At 39.7% G+C, this 22,677-nt stretch overlaps 1 protein-coding gene across 1 annotated transcript; it reads right to left on the bottom strand.

Annotated features, from left to right (window-relative positions):
* Positions 1-1,583: 1,583 nt before the first annotated feature.
* mmel1 (membrane metallo-endopeptidase-like 1) lies at positions 1,584-18,297 on the bottom strand. Its single transcript, XM_017683639.2, has 24 exons — positions 18,128-18,297; positions 14,809-14,976; positions 14,504-14,533; positions 12,911-12,973; positions 12,387-12,548; positions 12,187-12,267; positions 11,374-11,469; positions 9,688-9,806; positions 9,340-9,405; positions 9,115-9,249; positions 8,188-8,277; positions 7,966-8,102; positions 7,630-7,723; positions 6,491-6,619; positions 5,920-6,018; positions 5,266-5,349; positions 4,945-5,048; positions 4,767-4,825; positions 3,846-3,965; positions 3,451-3,584; positions 3,196-3,261; positions 2,988-3,083; positions 2,232-2,308; positions 1,584-1,683 (listed from the first exon to the last, which is right to left on the bottom strand). The coding sequence occupies exons 2-24, from the start codon at positions 14,963-14,965 to the stop codon at positions 1,584-1,586; spliced, it is 2,298 nt and encodes a 765-aa protein (XP_017539128.1). The 5' UTR covers positions 14,966-14,976; positions 18,128-18,297.
* Positions 18,298-22,677: the final 4,380 nt, after the last annotated feature.

Below are 22,677 nucleotides of genomic sequence, written 5' to 3'. Positions count from 1 at the left end.
GTATTAACAGCCTCTAAGTGGGTGTATGCAAACCCCAGCTGGTTCCTAGTGGGTATACAGTGCATATAACAAAGACTCGTCTCTGCTGTCTTACGTATTCACGACATGCTATTAAGACCACAATGCCTTGCACCAAAATAGCTATCTAAACATGTTAGGGTTTTAGTAGTAGTTGTGAAGTTTCAAGTAATTATCGGACAAAACGTCTGGGAAAAACAGTCAAATTTCCAGGAACTTCCAGTGTCTACTGGAAACGGTCTGTTCCTGAATTAACAGAACGGCTCCATTAGCAGTAGTGAGCTAAAAGCCGAGGCATGATAAAATGCTCTTAACGTGGTTTGCGAAAAGCTTTTTCCCGGAAGAGGGCACGTTGTACGACAGCTAGCCTCAGCTTGTGTTTAGGGTGAAAGTCGTGATAAACTGCTACGCAAACCTTTGCATTTAGTTGCTTATCATGATAACATGATGCATCATGGGTAGGTAAAAACTGTGTTTTCAGTCTCTTCTCTTCGTGTCACATTGGCTGGACTGCTAAACATTTACACTGGTTAAATGGTATATTAGTAAGTGATCAAAGTCTCTATTGAGGGCGTATCCGGCTGTTTTCCACATTATCCACGTTGACCCAACAAAGCTGGCATATTTAAGCTAATTGCTCTACTAAACAGCAGTGCGGCAAATTATTTCCCATACATATATAAATCGAGAAGGTTAAAGCGCCATGAATTTAACAGTCTTGAAGTCTTCAGGTAATTGTTCCAGCTGAGGGAGATAATACAGCTTACATTAACAGATGGCATTTTACTAAGCCCTGATTTTTTAAGAGCAAATATATATCTATAAGATTTATTCATTTTTCTTTTATTTAAAATATTTTTTTCAGTCCTATGATAAAAGATAGCTGCGTGTCCTTTTTTCTCATCACAGCACACTGTAGGGGGAAAAATGTACAATCTCTTATTTTGTTCTGTCACAACAGGATTTTTTGCTCTATGCCAAATGAGACACAATACATTTGCTGGGTTTCAGTTCTAACCCAAAAATGTGTGGGCTTCAAAGCTTCCTGCTTTTGGCTGGCTGAAGGTAGTTCAGATGCGTAACATTTTCTGAAGGGCTCGCCACATTTAAAGCCAGCAATAAGCAACTATCTATTTACATAATCTTTCAAAAAAATAAACAAGATTTCTCAGAATATTATGAAATGCACCCGGTGTCATAAGTAATACTATGTACATCACATCAGCTTCAGTTGTTGGAATTAATACACGGTGAGAAGTCACCAGCGCTCATTTTCCAACGACAGGTATCGTTCGAAGTGATAACACATGTATCTCACTCTTTCGACCCACTTTCACTAAGCATACTGCACTTGTACGCGATAAAGGGTCTGTTAAAAGCCCTCTGCATATTCATGGTAGTGTGTGCGTATGTTCATACAGCTAGGAGCCCGTGACAACAAACCTCTGGTCTCTTTCAAGCGACAAAACATTAAGGCAGCTCATCACCAGTCATATACAACACAAAGGTCAGGAATTTCCCAACTGCTGCCTTGGTGAACAAAGAACACCGTATGTAGCAAGAGACTACCACACTCTGCATTTCTCGTCCGGATTCATGGGAGCTCCTCTCTCGCATTGAAAGGCCTCAGAAAAGGCTTCGAAGTTTTGCAAGGACCCCAACACCCTGGTGAGATAAGACAGCCAAAGAGGATTGGTGGTTTGAAATTATATATAAATAAATAGAAAATATTCATCATGCACCATTCAAAGGTTTTTCAGTCAGCATTTGGAATCAGTGTTTTCTGTAATAAAACCAATTTCGATGTCATCAAAATTTCGAATTCTAGCACTCTCCATCTTCATACGCCACAGGTTTCACTGAGATGACTGACAAAGTCATAATAAAATTAATATCCAAAAAGCCTTGTATCTGAAAAGTGGTCATTAAATCTTAAGGCAGGTACGTAAGGTGACAAGAGATTAGTGTAAAAATAGAATCATGATTTGAGTCATTTAATAACTTAATACTAATAAAGCATCTACAAAACACCTTATAGGGATTACTTCAAATTACAATTTAAAAAATAACAATTATCAATATGACAAGTGTTTCCCAACTTTTGAACAACAGTATACAAAGAGAATATCATGGGCTCCTCTCACTGTGAAATGCATACATTTTATTCATCTTATTCTATTAAGAAGCTTCACGTTGTCAGCTGAGAAATTTACCTGTACTCCAGAGGGCTGTGAGGATCTGTTTTAATGGACTGGATGGCATATTCAGGGCGACAGGCACCACACCATACCTGGGAAGCCAAGCCGATTTATTCATTTTTACTAACAAAGCGCTACCAATACAGATTTTATCTAACAATATTTAATCAGTGTCAGTCATACTCTTTAATAATGCACTCTAAAAGACTACACAGCTATAGAGAAAACAACTTGATAGAGACCACCATACATCTAATCTCACAGGTATGTGAAACATATTCTGCTAACAAAAGCCCACGTGTTGTCTGCAGCAAATGGGACAACAAATCTATTGCAATTCTGCAGATGTAAAATTGCCTCTTGATGATTTTAATGATAAACAGTGTTTACCCAAGCTTGGTTGGGTTCTGTGGTTTTGTATTTGCTGTTTTTTGCTCTGGTTTTGACCTAAGACTCCTAGATATTATAAGAAAGGTCTGGGCTATTTCAGAACGGGGCTCTCAAGAGCTGGACTTCATTATCAGTTTGTCATTTCAAAGCTAATGCCTCACCCTGCCCATTTGGGCAGATTCTACGATTCAATCAGTAATTTCATGTCTAAACTGCCCCTAAGATATTACAGTGCATGTAGCAATTTACTTTCAGAAGGTGGAACCTTTCCTTTCCATGCAAGTCAATTTAATTTGATACGGTCCTAAACAGATTGGTCAGAAATTCACCTTGCATGCCTGTCAAGGGGAATAAACATGGCAATTATTTCCTGTCACTCACCTGGGCAAAGTTGAGGAAGAAGAGTTGTTTATGATCCAAGTCCAAACCAGGAAGACGAGGCTCCTCGCCTTCCCTTTCCACCCACTTCATGTATGCCTAATGCCCCACACACAAATACATGCAACAACAAAAAACTTCTTCAGTTGTAGGCCTGTTGTCCAGGAAAGCTACTGTGCTTTATTTATATGTAAAGCAGTTGAAAAGCCACCTTGTATGCTTGCCTAACTCCGCCATTATCTGCAATGTTCTCCCCTAAAGTGGAAATGCCACTGACCTGGGCCAGAGGGTATGGAAAAGACAACCAGAAGGCTTTTTCAGTTGATTTGGCTTCTTAGGCTTAATGTTCATGGGTCATATTTGAGCAAAGCATTATTTGAAGGGATTACTTAATGAATAATGTATTTTAGTCCAAATACAAATACTTCTAAAGTATCTTAACAATCACATAAAATCTGATAATTACATTTTGACCTCCTGCAAGTTTCCAGCTGAATGTGCCATACTGCTGCACCATGCATTTAGACTGGTCCTCGAAATGTTCCGTAGAATAGTTGCTCCACCAATTGTACATGTTCCCATGTTTGTCAAAGTTACGCCCTATAAAGGTAGAATAAAGAAGGTAGAGTTTGTGAGCCCAAGGTTAGTTACTGAAAAGCAGCATGATTTATATCGGCCCCTCTCATATTTCTTGTCAGCTCTGGTGGAGCGCGCAGTTAATCTTTGATGTTCAAAACCATGTACTTAGCATAGGCCGCAATATATCACGGCCAAATTAGACAGTCATCTAATCAGAATTGTTTATTAGGCCAAAGCATGCTGAAATTGATGTTATTAATCAGAGGAAGGTGACGGTCTCACCATGGTCATCAAAGCCATGGGTGATTTCATGTCCTATTACCATCCCAATGCCTCCAAAGTTTAGTGCTTGGAGCTGCTTCTCGCTGAAGAAAGGAGGCTGTAGAATTCCAGCTGGAAACACTGAGAGCACGAGAGAGAGAAAGAAGCATAAGCACTTATTAAATGAGTGAAAAATCAGATGAAAATTTATACCTGTGATTTAGTAACAGGGTATTAGTTGTTGTGAAATGCATATTAGGTGAATGTATGAACCGTTCAGAGAGGCTGGTAAATATACAGTACTTTCTCCATTTCTCCCCATTGCATCAAAAACCCTGGTTACAGCTGCCTCTCTGTCTCCAGAATAGCAATTCAGCTTGAAGTGTTTCCCAGAATGTCCAGGAACATTAAAATGTGCAATCTAAGTGTAATTATGTGGAAATTACTCCAGCTGAAAATCTGCATAATCACCCAGCTTTTGCAATCTATGTATTAACCCAGCTTGAATAGCATGCTTTCTATGCCTTCAGCGCATCTCTTTTAGACCAGCTCTTGTGTGCACTCGAGCCTGAAACTAGCTTTATATTATCTACGAGAAAAAAGCCTTACAGGCATTGCGGACATTATTTGTAATGAGCTAAAAAGGCATTTAGACGTATGCTTATGCGGCAGTGTGACCAGAAACAATTTCTTCCACTGGTTTTGTTTTGGACATTAGTATTCCGTCTCACACCATGGTCCCATGGGTCCTTTACAGTCGATTAGAAAGTCATCAAATCTGAGTTCAGCAAGTCCTTATATTAGGTCCACTTAAGTTTTTTGTTTTAATGATAGCTTGAGGTACAAATATAAACTGCGTACATAAGTAGATTTCCTCAATGTCCCCAGACAACTGTCTACTTTTATATTCTCTCTACAGCATATTAACTGTTATAAACTTACCTATCTGGTTTCTGTTGTGAGAGTAGAATGCATTGACCACAGCAGCACCAATGATCCACCTGAAAAAACATTGATAGCAGGACAATGTTGAGAAACTGTGCCTGAAAAGGATAGACAGTATTTTATGTGCCTGTTTCAATCTTGTGATTTATTTTAGTTTAGTTTTGTTTTGACGCACAAGTCAGGGTCCACAGGTTCTCTTAGCTTCTTGTGTCCTTTCCGAGCAGTAGCTTGAAGGTTCTCAAGAATATTTTCAAAGTAGTTCTCTTCACTGAAATTGAGCTGTGTATGAAAAAAGATGACATTTGAAAGCTCTTCCTCACTCACAAACTAAACCTACAATTTAGCAAAGATTAAGGGCCATAGTGACCACATTATTCATCACTTATTAAACCAGGCTGTTGCTAGGTTAAACACGGCCTGAGCTCTAGTTGTGTTTAAATGAGAGTGGCATCACAGAAATGAACAAAAATAATTAAGAAACAATTTTGTAGCTCACATGGGCGTACTCATGATCCAACTTCTGATTGTTTTCTTCCAGGATATAATCTGGGTAGCCAATCTGCTCTGAAATAGCCATGGCCTGAAACATCCGAAAGCCCTGTGATCAGCTCAGCACATTCAGCAAATATTTTAAGCTTGTAAATCTCACATCTAATTAGTTTAGTGGCATCTTCTAGGCCTGATTCTAGCTGTCGTAAACTGTGCAAGGACATCTGGAAACAAAGCAATGACAGTGTCATGCAACTGATCCTATCCAAATCTAGCAGCAAGAGAATATTTCTGTGACAGAAAAATCCTTTAATGTTCATCCATTCACTTTAGGTCACTTCCGAGCATTTGTGTAATTCTTAGGAATCAGTCAAGGCATCAGCTGCGTCATCTCGAATCAAGGTTGAACCTGTTCTGAATAAGAGTATCAGTGGGCAGTGATGTGCAAATGTTTTGCCTTGTTTTTTTTTCTGCATTTGACTCCAACTGACAAATCATTTACCAATTTTTTTTGTCACAGAAATTGTTGTTCCACCAACGAACCAACAAAGCAAACACTGGTCGAATGGTTTATGATCTACAGTGAATTAAAAGGGCAGGTCCTTGAATCGTGCGAGTTGCTGCTTCATTTCTGTGCCTTCGCTGAATGTTGTGGCCTTACCTTCTCTCTGGCCTTCTCCTTGGACTGATCATCCATCCAGTTGAGCTCTTCTAGTGTTTCCACAAACGCCTCCTGAATCTTTCTGATCAATTCACCAACCTGAACAAAAGTAGAAAAAGAAGCATTTTTGTTCGACAGGTAAAAAAACCTACACACATATACAAGCATACAGACAGTAGTAACACAATACTGCATGAGTTACACAATATATCACCTGCTGTAACCTGCTAATACTGATGTCATGTTATATTTGGGTCATTCTGGATATGATGTCTGTGAGAAACACTGACGGACTCTAATAAAAGTATATTAATTTAGTCAAAAATCTCTATTTTTACTTTTAAATATGTAACAATCAAATAGCAATATCATAGTTGATGCACATCATCTAGACTCAGTTCACATGTAGACCCTTAAGTACTATACTTCCTTGGGACGATTTTATAAAAACACTAAGTATGACCAAAATAGACCACAGGCGAGACTAAACAGCCTCAGTTACTGCTGACAATAACAATGATGTAAAAGAAATTTCCTGTTGCACTCTGAGCAGGGTCTAGCTAGGACTCACCATGCGCTTACTGTCTCCAGCAAAGGTCTCCTGCACATACAGAGCGCCCACAGCGTTCTCCATATTGCTCTGGACATAGCGTACGCAGTCTCGCCAACGTGCTTCCTCTACTGTGGTGCCATGTAAAGCCTAAACAAATGGATGTGCATGTGGAGATGCACCATAACGTTAACATGCACAAAGCAACTGGGTAGGTGTTGTGTGTGACTACAATGCTAGAATGCTTCCCATTCTTTTAGATGTGCATAATGAGCACCATCATCTAAGGTTTTTATTTAATTATATATAATACCTGCAAAGATCTTAACATAAAACAGCTACTTAAGGTGGTTTAAACACCTGAAAGATTTGAGTGCTGATGAGTGCCGACATTACGACAAAGTGATACAGGTAAGTGGAATTTTTCCCATGGTAGGCCATCCAGATAGGCTTTTTTTCAGGCAATATCTGAATGATTTCATCCATCCATCCATCCATTTTCTAAGCCACTTCTCTGTCAGGGTCACAGGCGGGGGGGTGCTGGAGCCTATCCCAGCAGTATTCGGGCAGAAGGCAGGATACACCCTGGACAGGTCGCCAGTCCATCGCAGGGCAGACAGACAGACACAGACAGTCACTCACACCCAGGGGCAATTTAGCACGTCTAATTGGCCTGACTGCATGTCTTTGGACTGTGGGAGGAAACCGGAGAACCCGGAGGAAACCCACACAGAACATGCAAACTCCACACAGAGAAGACCCTGGTCACCCGGCCGGGGAATCGAACCCAGGCCCTCCTCGCTGTGAGGCAACAGCGCTACCCACCACGCCACCATGCCGCCCTGAATGATTTCATATGCTGGACAAACCAAACGTTTGACAGACATTTTTGTTTTATTTATTTTAAAACGTCTGTATTTTCAACAACAATGAAACAATGAAATCTATTATATTCAGCCCTGTAACATTACTGAGCATCCTTCAATATACTCTCTGGCCACGCCCTTGAAAATGACCTTCAAAATCACCCACCATCGCACATGGAAACCGATAATACCGCTGGTTTGATATCATTCAGAAGTGAGTGTTTTTGGATGTGATTCCTTTCGTGAGTTACTTCAGTGTGCAGTCTCACTGTGTGGTGCGTGAGCGTGACTGACCTTTCTGTAGTGGGCTCGAACGTCTTTGAAGCGGCGGCTCAGGCTGCTCACCCTCTCCATCGCAAGCATCCACACCAGGTAATTCTGCACAGTCCTACAAAGACACACACATGATATTAACTTTAACACTTGGTAACAAGAACAGCAATGTTCTATTATAGATTGTATTTTAGAGCACTGATTGTTGCTAAGCCCATTTGCTTCATGTATATTCCTGCTTTGTAACTCTTTGTAACTCTTTGTAACTATAAGCATATTCTGAAGTTCACATAAAAAACTAATAATAATAATAATAATAAAAAAAACACAATAAAAGGCCAAATTTGTCCCTCTGACCTGCGGTCATATCTAGACAGAATATGGCTGAGCTTCTCAAGGTATGGTGAGCAGTAGACCACTATGGGCTCCTCTGGCTGCACTGCAATGGAAACACTGCCCATGATTCCCTGAATGTAGCGGGTCCAATTAAAGCCCTGCAACACCAGTCAAAACATACATACAGTGTTACACCCAATGGTGTTTCTCCGATAATTCCTTACTCCATTACCTATAACTTACATCAAGACTGAAGGTATCCTGCACATCTCGCAAGGTCATCTTGTTGTAGAGGACAGTGATATCATTGCGCTCCTCAGCTGGGGATGTGGCCTGTGGGTGCAACAGGTCAAATGACAGCATCCAGTCAGAAAACATTCCCCCTCTTTCTTTAGTCTTGCCTAAGTAAAGTAACTAATGCTAGAAGGTCTTTATATGGCTAAATCTACTGTTGTTAAATGCAGTCAAATATTTGAGGACATCCTTTTAGACCCAGCCTTAAATAAAACCAGCAGAATGTAGGGGTCATATAAAATTTTTTTAATATTGTAAAGTTTAATATATATGAATTTAATATTGTGTGATTGTATGTCAAACTCTCTTTATACCTCACAATTTAACAGTCCATCTTTAGTACACAATTGTGCCTTATTTTACAAGCAGTCTGAGCTGAAATGTATGGAATAAACTGTTATGTTTGGACTGAAATCCTCAGGAGCATTTAAAAAATAAAAAATAAAAAACTTTAGCCACTCTTTCTGAATTTCTGGATCCTTTGGACCAGGGCTATTCAGTGTCCAGCACAATCTGGCATCTGCACTATTCAAAAACACCTACTAAACATGAGGATAAATGAGTTGAATCAGGGATGTTTGAGAAAGGACATCTCTAAACTGTACAGAAGACCTTCAGGACTGGAGTTGAAAACCCCTGATCTGGAAGGCTGCAATGACACATCCGCATCAGGCAACTGGGAACAGTGCAACAACTTGCAATCATTTTCCCCACATATCCCACTTCAGACCTGCAATAAAATGGTTTTCCTTTCCAATAGGCATTTTTAATTTGGCTGTGTAGTAGTCATACACTGATTATTTTAGTTATTTGGTTTTCATCTCCCTGTCTGTCTAACAGTCTGCAGGGCCCATTACCAGATACCAGGCTACTCACATTGGCGATCTCTCTCTCCAGCTTCATCACTTGCATCATTTCCTCCCACACACGCTCATCATCTTGGGTCAGATTCCTGTCCTCCCGCGCTATTTTTGCCATGGAAACCATGAACTGCAGGTAGGCCTCACGCACCTAGCCGCACACACGAACACAGGCAGTTTGTTTATACATGTAATTATGTTGTGGGCAGCGTGTGAATCATGACCAAAAGAGAGACTGCACCTTTCTGTAGTTGCCATCGTTGAGGTAATAATCTCTTGAGGGCATTCCTAGCGCAGGCTGGTCGATCTTCAAAAGACAAGGAAGATTTTATGAAATATTTCATTTGTGCTTCAAACTTTGTAAACAAATAAAAGATTAGAGGTGTATGATATTGAAATAAAATGTGATGTTCGATACATCTGTCAGGTTTTACAATAACGACACTTAGAATTTATTAAAATTGTGGGCTAATGATGTTTTTTTGTCAGTACTATGCTTCTTGAGGTTTAATTCGGTACTAAAGGACGACAGTGGCTACAAAACGTAGTGGAAGTTAGCCCAGTGAAGCACTGAAATCTGTCACTCTACATGAATTATGTGACGGCTTGAGTCTCGATCATCAGGCCACACGAACATTTCCAGCAAAATCTTCTTGTTGTAGTGAGCATTTAAGGCTGCTAAGGTATCCTCCAGCCTCCATGTCTCCTCTGTAAGGACAAACAACACACATCAGCAACTTTGCCCCTCTGTTTTCAAATCTCTGAAGAAAGAGAAGCACAGACTGTTGTTTACACAGTAGGATGGAAGATGGCAGCGCTAAAGAAATGAGCTTTGCTACAGCAGATAAGATTAGGGACAGGCAAACTCACTGCTTTTCTTTTCAGTCTGATACAAAGTAATTTGATGGTGTTAAATTAGTGTTAAAACATATCAAAACTAATACCGTATATAGCGTACCCAAAGATCTAGCCCTGTGCAGGTAACAGAGTGCTCTCATTTGGATAAACTGTATGGAAAGTAACCCCGGTAAATGGCTAAACTGGGTTGGTGTCTACACTGATAGCATAAGTATAATGTCACGGTTGGCTCCTCCCACTACTCCATGTGCCCCTTTGTTTTGATCTTCCATGTGCATTTGTTTTGGTTTTCTAGTTCTGCCCCCTCGTTTCTTGACTTCACCCCTGATTGTCTCCACCTGTCCCTCATTACTCTTATGTATTTAAGCCCTGTGTTTTCCCCTGTCTGGTTACTGGTCTTTGTTTGTATGTTGGTTGTGTTGTTTGTACTAGTCTTTATACTGTTCTGCTTGTTGGATTCTGGTGTCTGTCATGTCTGTCCCCCGATCAATCCGTATTGGATCTCTATGACTATGACCCTGGATTTCCTTAATAAATCTCACTTATCTCTTACATTTACACTCATGGCATTTGGCTGACGCTCTTATCCAGAGCGACTTACAGTTTATTACAGTGACTTACTCATTTTACATAGGTAAGCCAAGGTGGTGTTAGGAGTCTTGCCCAAGGACTCTTATTGGTATAGTGTAGGGTGTTCACCCAGGTGGGGATTGAACCCCAGTCTACAGCGTAGAAGGCAGAGGTGTTAACCACTACACTAACCAACCACATCTCAGCACATGCGTCCGCCTCCTCGCTCCCCGTTACACGTAATCACAGCACCGTTCAGAAAAGTCATATTTCTAGAGCAATCTTAACTATACTAGGTAAGAAAAATGTAGTATTAATGTAGAATGTTACACTCTGGACTTATAGTATAATATGGTTCTATACTGTTATTAGCATTGCACTGATAGAATGTCCCTTTCTTAAAGTAGTTACAAACCTGTCAGCAAAGGCTGTGTGTGTATGTGTGTGTGTGTGTGTGTGTGTGTGTGTGTGTGTGTGTATGTGTGTGCGTGGGCAACTGTCTGTGTATATTGGGCTAATTAGGATTTAATTTTTGAGCTTTTGAGCTTTTTAAGCTTTCTTTCCACCGTTAATTAATTACAACATTCCTCACTCAGGAATATAAGGGTGTAATAATTTAGTGCCAATCATTATGAGAAAAAACTCTTCACTATCAAACCCATACAATCCTTCCACACAGTGTGGTGGAGCTTTAGGTGTGTGAAGCCTCAGCCGTCTCAATCAATCCACTCCTTATCAACTCTCTGAGACACCAGCTTCAGTGCCATTGTGTTTACCCATTTAGATAAGGCAGAGACACTGCTGTCTTCCTTTATAGTGAATCAGGGGTGCCTGGTATCTTCAGTACCTGCTGTGCTGTTCCAGTCCTCCGAGGCTACGGGCCAGTCGCCAATACTGTCAATGAGCTTGAGGAGGGGCTGCGAGTCACGCTGCTCAATCACACCTGCAGGGGGCAGACAGGCTGTCAATTTATTCAGCTTGTTAGGAATAAGCTCAGAACATGCATTAAACCCATGTAATTGGCTTCTGTTGTTTTTTTTTTTTTTAATGCTAGTGTAAAACAGCTAGAATAATAATTCTGTGATTATTATTATCCAATAGAAATGGACTGTGTTAACATACGTTTGCCGACCAGCTAGTTTCAGAACACCTGTGGCCATTACTTGCTCTCTTTGGTATGTCTGTACCACATCGATCTATAGTCTTCGATTTTCTCTAGTTCTTTCCCTCCCAGGAATTTGGCCTATTAACAGCGTTTCTAATTGTCCTTCAATATCCTTTTTACCTGGCTGACTAGAAAACCTCCGCCAGGCCCAGGTGTTCCAACATTTTGGAAGATATAGCATGTATTCCCATTTACATTTCACAGGTAAACGTGACATGTTTGCAGGTACCTAGTTTAGTTTAAGTGTAAGGTCTGACGTTAGGGATTATTGTCACTACCCAAATAGGAGTAGGCTTTGGGTCACTGAACAGAAATAAAATGTGCTCATAGTCTAATCAGCATTTTTCCTATTATTGGAGGGAAAATGCTTCAATGTTAAATTTGCCTTAAGCTGATTAGGAAAAAAATCATTGATGTGTTTGAATGTATTTCACAATACATATCATCTGTCCAACGTGTTCACATGCACACAAATGTAAATAAAGTCGCACTCACTCTCATTCATACATGATCGGTAGAGCATTTTGGCTTTCTTGAAAGCCAGCCGGTCCTGTTGTTTCTCCATCTCAAGAATCCCTGTGAGTCATCAAAAATAAAGTAAGAACGTTTTTTCCAATCCATGCGGTCTCACATTCAGCCTGCAAATAAGAAGCATTGCAAATGAAAGGACACTGCGTAACTGTGACAAAACTGACCCTTCAGCACAATCTCCAGCTCATCTCTCAGGATGTTGAAGACACTGTGCAGAGAGCTGGTCTCGGGGATGACGTGCCGCTCCAGCCATCCTCCACAGGCGTACTGGTAAAAGTTCTGGCATGGGTCAACACTAGGGTCCATGTTTTGCAGTAACCTTGCCGCTGTAGGGATAGCAAGACCGTAAGAACGCATGGTGTTTATATTGGAAAGTAGCCTCATTGTCTTATTACTTATTACCTTCATGAAGTGATGTTTGGGCAAAACATGTTTTACCTCAAATGTAGAAAATCAGCCAAGACATGTCTGGTGTCTGAAAACTGCTTCTTAAGTGTTGCACAGACGCCACAAGGCTAATGTGGCTAACAAGTAATGGATACCTACGCTTCACCAAATAGCAATAAGCATAAATAAATGAAAGTTATTTAAAAAGGGATGTAAGACACCCAAATAAAACGCAGTTCTGCTCCAGACTACACAGTCAGGAGATCTCTCTACGTTTTTTAAAGAACGCAAAGGAGTTTACCTGCTGTGACACAATCTGGGGTCGTGCAGACGTTGCTCTCAGAGCTGAAATGATACTGAAGCCCTGTAAAATAAATAAATAAGTGAAGAAAGGGAACTGTGTAACTCAATATCTCAACATCCGTCACAGCATCTGGAACACAGCACAAAGAAAAAAAACTGTCTTACATAATTGGCTCACTGTTTATGCATGCTTAGCACTGTTAAAGACGGCACTGTGCAAGGAGGATTCGTTTCAGACAATCAGGCGTCGCTATAGCTGGGCTGCAAATGCACTGTCCTCGTTAAAAACAAGGGCAGAAACAAGAGATTCACAAAGATATGACACGACTGATACATGGCATTTGGAACGCAATCACTTTAGACTGCTTCTGTCATAGACACCGATTCGGCATTGTTCATTTGGAACCGACGTTGTCAGCTGTGACGGTGCTGCTGCCTGGAACCGCTGATAACCCAGGAGCAGATGGCGATAGAAAGGTAGACAGATTAAAAGAGGTGAGATGCAGTTGTAAGGCAAAAGTATCTGATCCCATATGAATTATGAAGTGATTTCTGTCTAAATCATGATAATAAATGTGGACGTTTTAATTTAACAAACAACACAGCGTTTTTTTCAGAATCGACTTATGGCTTAGTTTCATAGTAACTATTAAGTAATAAGTTACTTAATATTAATCCTTTGCTTTTTAATCAATCAAGGTCACTGAGGTCACTGAGAGAAAAATATGAAAATCCCTATGGTTTATAATAAGGCGGGGGGTTGGGGGGGGGGGGGGGGGGGGGGGGGGGGGTTAAAACTCATGCTGTATGTAGGTGCTGATCAGAATTAGTTACTGATAAGTTTTGGGCCATTCCTTTCTATGCAGCTATTTCTTTTCAAGTATATTTGTAGAGGTGTTGCTTAAACGGCCTCCTTCAAATCATAGTGCAGAATTTCAGTGGGAGTGAAGTGAGGTTACTGACCCACCCATTTAAAACACAGAATTTCTTCAGCTCGAGTCACTGTGCTGTTGATTTACTCATGTATGTTAACTATCTGACTAACCTGATTGTGTCCCAAATGACTTTTGGAACCCTTTCCAGGCTTATGGGCTTCAACATGTTTTATTTTAAGGGCCTCTGAAATCTCTATCATTTAGGCCACACCTGCAAACTCAGCTGAAGTGCATTTGCTAGAAGATGTCTTTTTTAAATCAAACATAGCACTTTAAACCCACACCTGAACTGAATGGAACTCAAGATTTCATTTACCTTCTTTTTAAGTGATCCCTATTCAAGCTATTGACATATTTTTTCAGCAATAACCTTGATAGTTGACACTAATTTGCTTAATAAAAATATGGCAATGTGTGTGCTGGCTGTTAAGACTCTATTTCATTTTTGACTCAATAACCAAACAGAAGCCGTTAATGCAGACAACGAGATCATTTTAAAGAACTCAGACTTCTCACAATGTCCAAGTGCCATGGCTTTCCTTTGAGAAGTGATCGATATAAAAGATTGCAGAACCTCAGCTGTGCATTTTTCAGCTATTTTTTACTATGAAAACATGAAATGTTTGAGAATTAGAATGAAACCCCCATTACTCTACCTTTTGAAGGTCCATTTCTGTATGAGTATTCTGAAAAAGAGAAAAGGCCATTCTTACAAGGGATGATCTATAAAACATAAGAATTCAATGAATAATTTCTTGTAGGGAAAAGTGCTTGAGACGTTTTGTAGCGAATGGTCAACAATCTTCATTTCTTACATTTGAAAGTGTTAAAAGCCTAGTTCTAATAAAGCAGATCTACATTTCTCCTAAAACACCTGAATTCAAGCTATAGTCATCACAACTGAATGATTTTCATGAGAACAATATACGGTCTCGAATATACCAGGTTGTGTTTCGCCTACCCTTTAGTGCAGAAGCGTAGAGCACTACCAGTCCTGCCAATGCACAGCTCATGAGCAGTAACATAATGGACAAACCAATCTCCATAACAGTCCAGCGGTGCTTCCTTGGTTTAGTTGTCTTCTCCATTATGTCCATTTGGCTCTCAGATTTTCCCATTCTGTGATGCCCTGAGAAATAAAGCAGTTGTAGAATGTAATGTTGTGGCATTAAAGGCGCAGAGAGTGAAAACAACCAAGTGTGAACTAGTGGAACCAAAACTCAAACAAGAACAATATGACAAAATAAAATAGAAAAAAATTGTAAGACATCTGGATAGTTTTTCCCATACAGACCATTATATGAACGCAACCACAAATGTAGAGGAGTTTGGACATTTTAGAAACTATCCAGATGTCTTACAATTTTTTTCTATTTTATTTTTTTTCTGGAGGTCCACTTACGATGGCTGTGTGTCTTTATTAACCAAAAACAATCATTGTTTACTTTTACTTTTGCTCATTTTTCCAACCTCTTTTCACCCCCTTAGAATTAAACAGGCTGTGTTACTGTGTCTTTAGAACTAATATATATATATATAAAACCTCTGTTCTGGTTGGCTGCTCTATATTGTGGTGCACACAAAAAGCAGTCTGGGGTGAACCATTCCTAATCTTGATAGGTAAAATTTGTAACTGTCACAAAACCAACGACTGCATTTATTTGCACGTAATAATCCGACAACTGTAGGAAAATAGGATTTTGTCAGTAATCTGATCAACATGTTTACATGCACTTGAGTAATCAGATAATGGGGAAAATCCAGGTCTACATAAGTCAGACAGTAGTTGGATTTCTGCAGAAGATGACGTTAATGCAACGGAAAATCAAATTTTATGCTGCAGCTTTTTTTTAAATCATCGCACCACTTTAGCTGAAAACAAGAGCACATGCTCAGACTGAGAAATCTGAAAGAAATCAGAGTAAGAGTTTACATGCAGAAATCTGATTACTAAACTGAAATCCTGCTCTCTTTACCAGACTTCTTAATCCGAGTATGGTGTTTACGTGACCATTTGAAGAAACCGATAACTGCAGAAATCTGATTATGATCAGATTATTGGCTGCATGTTAAAGCACTCAATGAAGTCAAAGAGTTTCCATATATGGTCTCTGGGGAGTCGAAGGAATGTTCCTAATATGTCCCTAAATAGCCTAAAACAACCCTATAAACACAAAGAAATGCAGCTTTTAACTGCCTTATTTTGGTTACATATCATCCTAAACCATTTTTACTCACATTTTCCATATTTCAAAGTTTTAAGAAATGTTTTTAAGTGGCATTAATATGTCACGTGTGTAATCTTGCTAAATATTTGTGCTGAATAAAACTCTATCATCTGTATATGGTGGAATGAACCTGGCATATCAGGGCCATTAATAGTCCTCAAGCAGTTTTTCAGTTTACAGAGTTCCTTGAAAGTATTTTTTTTTTTCAAGAAATGCAAAGTAATGTATGATAAGACAGAACAACAAAAATAAAATTGCATTATAAATTCTAATATACTGATAATGTAGCAATGCAACATTTTCTAACTGTACAACTATTTTTATCTCTTGGTAAAGCCATTTTATAACCCTGGAACTGTTGTGCTGCTCTGCACGTTTAAATGTTGGGTACCGCCGTATATTCCTCTACTTTCCACTGCTGCCTCTTCAACGTGTCTTAAAAGTAAAACAACTCAAAAAACTTTTTGGACTTGTTAGACTATTCCTTTAAGAGCATTAAACATTAACACCGTCTTTTAGTGAATCATTTAAACTTGTTTTCGTGTCCTTCTTTTCAGCGTATTACCATGAATGTTTAATTACATAATTTCAAAAGCTGAAGACATAATTGCATATCCATATTTGCAGCTTCCTTTATCTGGCAAGGGCTTTCTCATTCAGCCTCATCTCAATGCCTGCAGCTTGGGCGCACACATTTGAAGCTATGATAAAAAAAAAATTGAATAGTCTCTTTATTTCAAATTCGTGGGCTTTTTCCTGCCTTTACCAGAGAGCACTAGAACTGGGTAAAATAAACGGAAACACTTTTGCACAGCTCTCCATTGTATGTATGCAAATTTTTACAAATATGTATCTGTCATATGTTGTTTTAGCATTTCCTCTTTATATTCAGATGAGATTTATATCTTTGGGATTTCTAACCTTAATCTTAACTCTTAATCCTTTTTCCACACAAATCTCTCGATCGATCCATCAACCTGTGGAACGGAGCTTTGATGTTTTATGTAAAGCGGGTGTAAACGCTGCGTGCTTATTGCTCTGTGGCACTGAGTGATAAATCAGGCAGTGTGTGCCACCGGCTGCTATTAACCCATACTGATGAATACTCACGGGCACGCTTATCCCAAAAGCGTGATGGATATATGTTTGTGTGTGTGTGTGTGTGTGTGTGTGTGTGTGTGTGCGCCAGAAGACAGCAAAAACCAGCCAGTGAATCTGAATAGTAGTAGGCTGGCTTGGTCATGGGACAGACTTTGGTGCCTAGTCAGATTTATCTTTGTTTAAACGTCAAGATGTTGTTCGTTTAAGAGATTGTAAAGAACCATCAGCAAGACACTCAAGCCTTAAACAAACAAAGAGTGCATAGCTAACTATTTAAAACTTAAACACTGTGACCTATGCTTAGTATGTTATTAACCCTCCCTTATATAAATCTAAAACACTAATATAATAAAATTATTACTAATATAAAAGAAATATCACCACTAATATATACTCAATTTTGTGGGAGAAAGCATAGTCACAGGTCAGCACGAGTTTGTTAATAGAGAACAAATTAAGCAGCTACACATTTCTCTGAAGCAGCATCCTGTCTAAAGCTGAATTTGTAAAATGAACATGGGGAAATTATGGGAATCAGCATGAATTATGTCTTAAAAACTATGTCCTGGTGTTGAATTACATTTCAATCAGCATGGTGACTAGTGTCTCTCTAAAGCAAGCAGTTCTGGCTAAAAATGATTGTCTTTAATAGCATAAGACTAATAATAATAGTAAAAATATACAAATAGTTATAGTAAAATACAAATAATTACATATATATTTGAACATGAATATGAAAAAAAAACAGATTAAACATATCATTATAAAACATTTCACATTCATTAAATGATTTTAAAATGTCAAATAGTGAATTTTTTGAATGGAACATTAAAAAGGCAGAAGACTGTATGTAAGTGCCACAATTTCTGTCACCAAGAGTATAAATCACATCTATTTAACTGCAAGATGTGCATCACATTGTAGTAGAAAGTGTCTCTGAAGCCAACTTACCTTTTTCCCTGATGGACCCGTTCCCTGGAGGCCCTCCCTGGACGCCTTTCAATTTCTCCAACACCCCTTCTAGGCTGTCGCCCGGAGCTGGTGTGTGCAGAAATGAAGCAGCGTGCAGAAGGCTGGACGCCAGAGGGACTGTCTGTTCTGATATGCCTCTGAGGGAGGGAGTAAAGTGAGGAAAAGATGGAGTGATGGAGGGAGGGAGGCAGAGAGAGAGAGAGAGAGAGGCAGAAAGAAGGAGGGAGGGGCAAGGGAAAGATGTTCATTGAGCCCCAGTGAGTTGCTGATAGCAATAATGAAAAGTCATGAGAGAATCCACTAACCTTTCAGAGTTGACGCTATTAGTCCTGCCAGACACGTGATTTTGCTTCTATCCCCTGAATTAGTTTTGTTCTTTTAGTCGGCACCTGCTTATCAAAAAACAACATTTATCATAATAACTGTGGGGGCACTGAATGACAATAATCTTTAAAATGATCTTTCTAAGTTCTAGGAAACAAGTCTGAGATTGCTTACACAGTTTGAGGTAACAGCATGAAGATTCAGGTGTTCAATCATGTTTGGTTTTTATTAGCCTAATTAGTGAGGACTGATCTTCCATTACTTAGGTATCTCAGCTTTGCAGCTCCAGGACAAAACTGAAGAGGCAAACTTCAGACACCAAACGTGTCTTGGCTGATTGACTACATTCAGGGTAAGGGGAAGATTGTGTAAACTCGATTTTTCCTGAACTGTCGCTTTAAGTCTTTTGTCAGTTCAGTTCTCACATTATACTTACCGAGGCTCATTAACTCTAAGAGTGAACGATGAATGCGTTTAGCTGATGACTTTATTCACCTCTCTGCATCTGTGAAGCAGTGGGAGTCGAAGCAGTGGGGGAAACTGGAGGTTAATCTCTGCTGCCCTCATAAACTCTGCTAAGAGCGGCCAGGTGGAGGGATGATGACACTGCTGCAGCAGGATTGGCAGGAACTTGGCCTTGGCTTGGCGAGGATGTGAACCCTACTCCCGCTGGTGTCAGATTGAAATGGCATGGTGCCCAGGCTCATTACCAGCCTGATTAACCACTGTAATTAACCGATATTAAAGAGAGAGGGAGCCGCTGGTGCTTGCCGAGCCTGCTGATCAGCACCCATGCAGAACCGTCGTTTCACAGCCCAGCTGTCCATATCACTTAGCCCATCACAATACACGCTGGTGGGGATAAATGCTACAGGCTAAAATAAGAAGGGAACAATAGGGAACATGGGTCAACGACTACTAATTGTGGTAGGCAATTAAAAGTCCATTTCAGCCAGCTAATCTCTTTAAAAGCCAAGTCACACGTTTTACTGAGGTTGTAAGTTGAAATATGTTTCCAAGCCCTGAAATTTAATATTTGATACAAACACTTTGTAGAGATTTTTGGCCCTAGTAAAATGCCATGGAACTGAAAAAAACAATCTTTCTGTGCATGAAAACATTTCAAAATACATCAGATTTGGAGAAGTACAATGTCTTTGGTGCAACTCATTTATGGCATTACAACGACTTCACATCATGAAACTTTCAGTCAAACGTAACCCCAAATGTAACTCAGCCAAACACAAGTCATCCTGATCTCTAGGACATATGTTACATCTGTTTGCTTAAACAAAGTTTGACAGCAATAAAAGTAAGGAATACGTAAGACTGCAGGCACACAAATAATTTCAATGTTTAGTTGTAAGATGCTGAGCCTGTTCTTCATCACTGATGATTCATGGTACACATGAATATAATGATGTGTTAATAAACTAAGATAAATGCAGCTTTTAGGATGTGACCTAACTTATACGCATGTTGGGAAGATGACTAAAAGCTCAGTACAACAGCTACAAAATTCAAAAAACTTAAGTTTCACTGGTATTAATATTGCCCAACTATGACTTATAGGCCCAAAATAAAACATCACACATGTTTGGCAGAATTTTCATGTCCTATTTGGCCTCTGTCAGGATAGGTTAGCTACACTAGGTTATCTATTACTTCAAAAATTGATAAATCCATAACGTAACTACCCAGCAAAAAAAATGAGAAAGGTTATCATATCAGGGATTGTACACGATAACTATATGTGCATTTCCTGAAGGAACTGCAAGAGTGCTTGAAAAGAGCTGCAAGTGTGTGTGTGTGTGTGTGTTTCTGTGTAGGTGAACAACACCTCCTTAGGTATGTGTGTGTGTATGCGTGTGTGTGTGTCAGTGTCTGTGTGGTGTGTGTGAGAGGGAGAGATGTATGTGTTTGGGGGGTGGTCATTCAAATGAACTGTCACTCTGTTTTTTTGCAGCTCTTAGTGGAGAAGCCTTGTTTGAGTCCGATTTGCACCCTCTGAACAAACAGTCATAACTTGGGAAATGTTTACTCTATCGCTCAACCCGACAGATGGTTGTGAGATAAGACCCCTTGGGGATTATTTCGGTGTAATGTGTGTATTGAGGAGAAAATGTCTGAGTTATGACGAGTTAAACACAGAGAAAATCTTAAAATAAGCCGAATCTGATTTTGAGAAATTTACATGGAAGTGAATTGGGCAGTTTTCTGTGCCTAGTGCCAAACAAATGCTCATAACTCTAAAGCTAACTGATAAAACGATGAGATATTTTGAGGTTTCAGAAAGAACAAGTTTCTCTACCATTTAAAACTGAAATGGAGTTTCTAGCTGAAAGTTTAAGGATTTTAAAGCAGATTCCCTGCATGATCAGCTGTGTCTGTGACACTGAGTGGCCGTCATCGATGTCAGTTAGAATTTGAAGTTCTAGAACATTCAGTTAAGCTAGGTTAGCTAACGTTGTTACCGTCGTGATTAACCTGGTTTGTTATGGAACAATGCTAGGATAGCTGGCTAGCGTTAGCTAGTCAACTGAATTAACGTTAGTACGATGACGTATCATAATCTTATCGATATTACCTAAATGGGGTAATAATATGTTTCTCAATATCTTACACGTCAAAAGTGCTAAAAAGAATTAACATCAAGCTATTTTCATCTGTAGCGGTTCGAACGACCGTTAGACCGGGCTCACGCTGAGTGATTGGGAGTCGAGTTCAAAAGAGTCGACTCTTTGACTCCAACACGGCTGGGAAACGGGGCCAAAGAGTATGAGATCGAAAACGAGTCGAAATGCTCGGAGTCGACTCCGTGTTTTGTTCATCGTCACTATTTTGGGGAGACGAGTGTGCAGCAGGTGAGAGTCTAGAGCTGCGTTCAAAACCACATTCTACAGTACTAAGTAGTGTGTCAAAACTAGTACACCACCACCAGTGGACCATTCATAAGTTTAGTCTGTAACGTTACACTAGTATGCAGTTTTAGGAATTTGGAGTGACTGCTAACTACCTTAACGCAAACGCTGCTCACCCTGCTGTAAGCAAAAACCCTTCTCACAAGAACCTGTTGGACATGCCTGCCTCTACACCACGCCGCCCAATCTACAACAGTCTTTTTCACAGAACGCTGTGGAAAGCAGGACGGAGTCGGGGACGTTTTCCTATTTGCCTGCCACTTATCAACATTTCAGTTCCACCTTAGCCTACGCACCATCATTTAAGGTTGAATGAGCCGACATGCGCAACGTCAGCCTCGTGATAAGAGGAACAAGATAAACGTCCAGCTGCGGTGAACTGAAAACTCAGATCTTTTTCAAAGATTTGAAAAATAATACGAAAATGCTTGTTTTCAAATAATTACTACAGTAATGATTTTTTCACTGTGGGTTTCCCCTCCCCGCCCCTCAGTATGTGGAACTGGCTATCTGATGGTAAGATGTTTTTAAAATGTAGGCAGCTCTAAATACTCATGTGTTAATCTACCTGATAACACTTGTTATAATGTGTGGATTTTTATCAGATCATTGTAATCTGCGGGTTAACTACCCTAAAAAAATGTGTGAACTACGTTTATGATGGTTTAGTCTGATCTGTCTCCGTATTTTTTACCAGATCCGGAACTGTTTTGGTTGAAATCAAGTGGAGTACGAGAGTCGACACTGTTGATTCCAGTAGGAGTCGAGAGTCGGAATCGGAATCGTGAATCACTCCGCGCGGTTCAGTTGAGTTTCCGTTAAATTTTGAATTTGAAATGAGCGCGACCGCGCGCGTGGCCTGCAGCAGCGCTGAGGCAACATTAGCTGCTAAGCTAAAATCCATCTGCACTACAGAATCACTTTAACTGCTTTAAAGACCTTAAAGACTCTGGCGCCCTGTGGTAGATAAGATAAGATAAGATAGACTTTTATTATCCCACTGGGGGAAATTTGCATTGTTACAGCAGAATACACAGTAAGCAGATAAAGAGCAGTAAGTAGACAAAGATGTGCATCATACAAAATATAAGATATACTATAGAAATAAATCAATAAATAAGGCGCCTGTTAGCAGAAAAAATATAAAAAATAAAAACAGAATTAAGAAACTATACAAATTCACAGTTTAGACATGCAGTTGTATGGATATTGCATGTTTCTGAGCAGGTAATGTCTGGATATCGCACAGAAATTATTGATATTGCACAGGATTTCTGTAAGCAG

This window comes from Pygocentrus nattereri, chromosome 21 (assembly GCF_015220715.1).
Source record: "Pygocentrus nattereri isolate fPygNat1 chromosome 21, fPygNat1.pri, whole genome shotgun sequence".
NCBI classification, from domain to species: Eukaryota; Metazoa; Chordata; class Actinopteri; order Characiformes; family Serrasalmidae; genus Pygocentrus; species Pygocentrus nattereri.
This window is presented reverse-complemented; position numbering and strand designations above follow the sequence as displayed.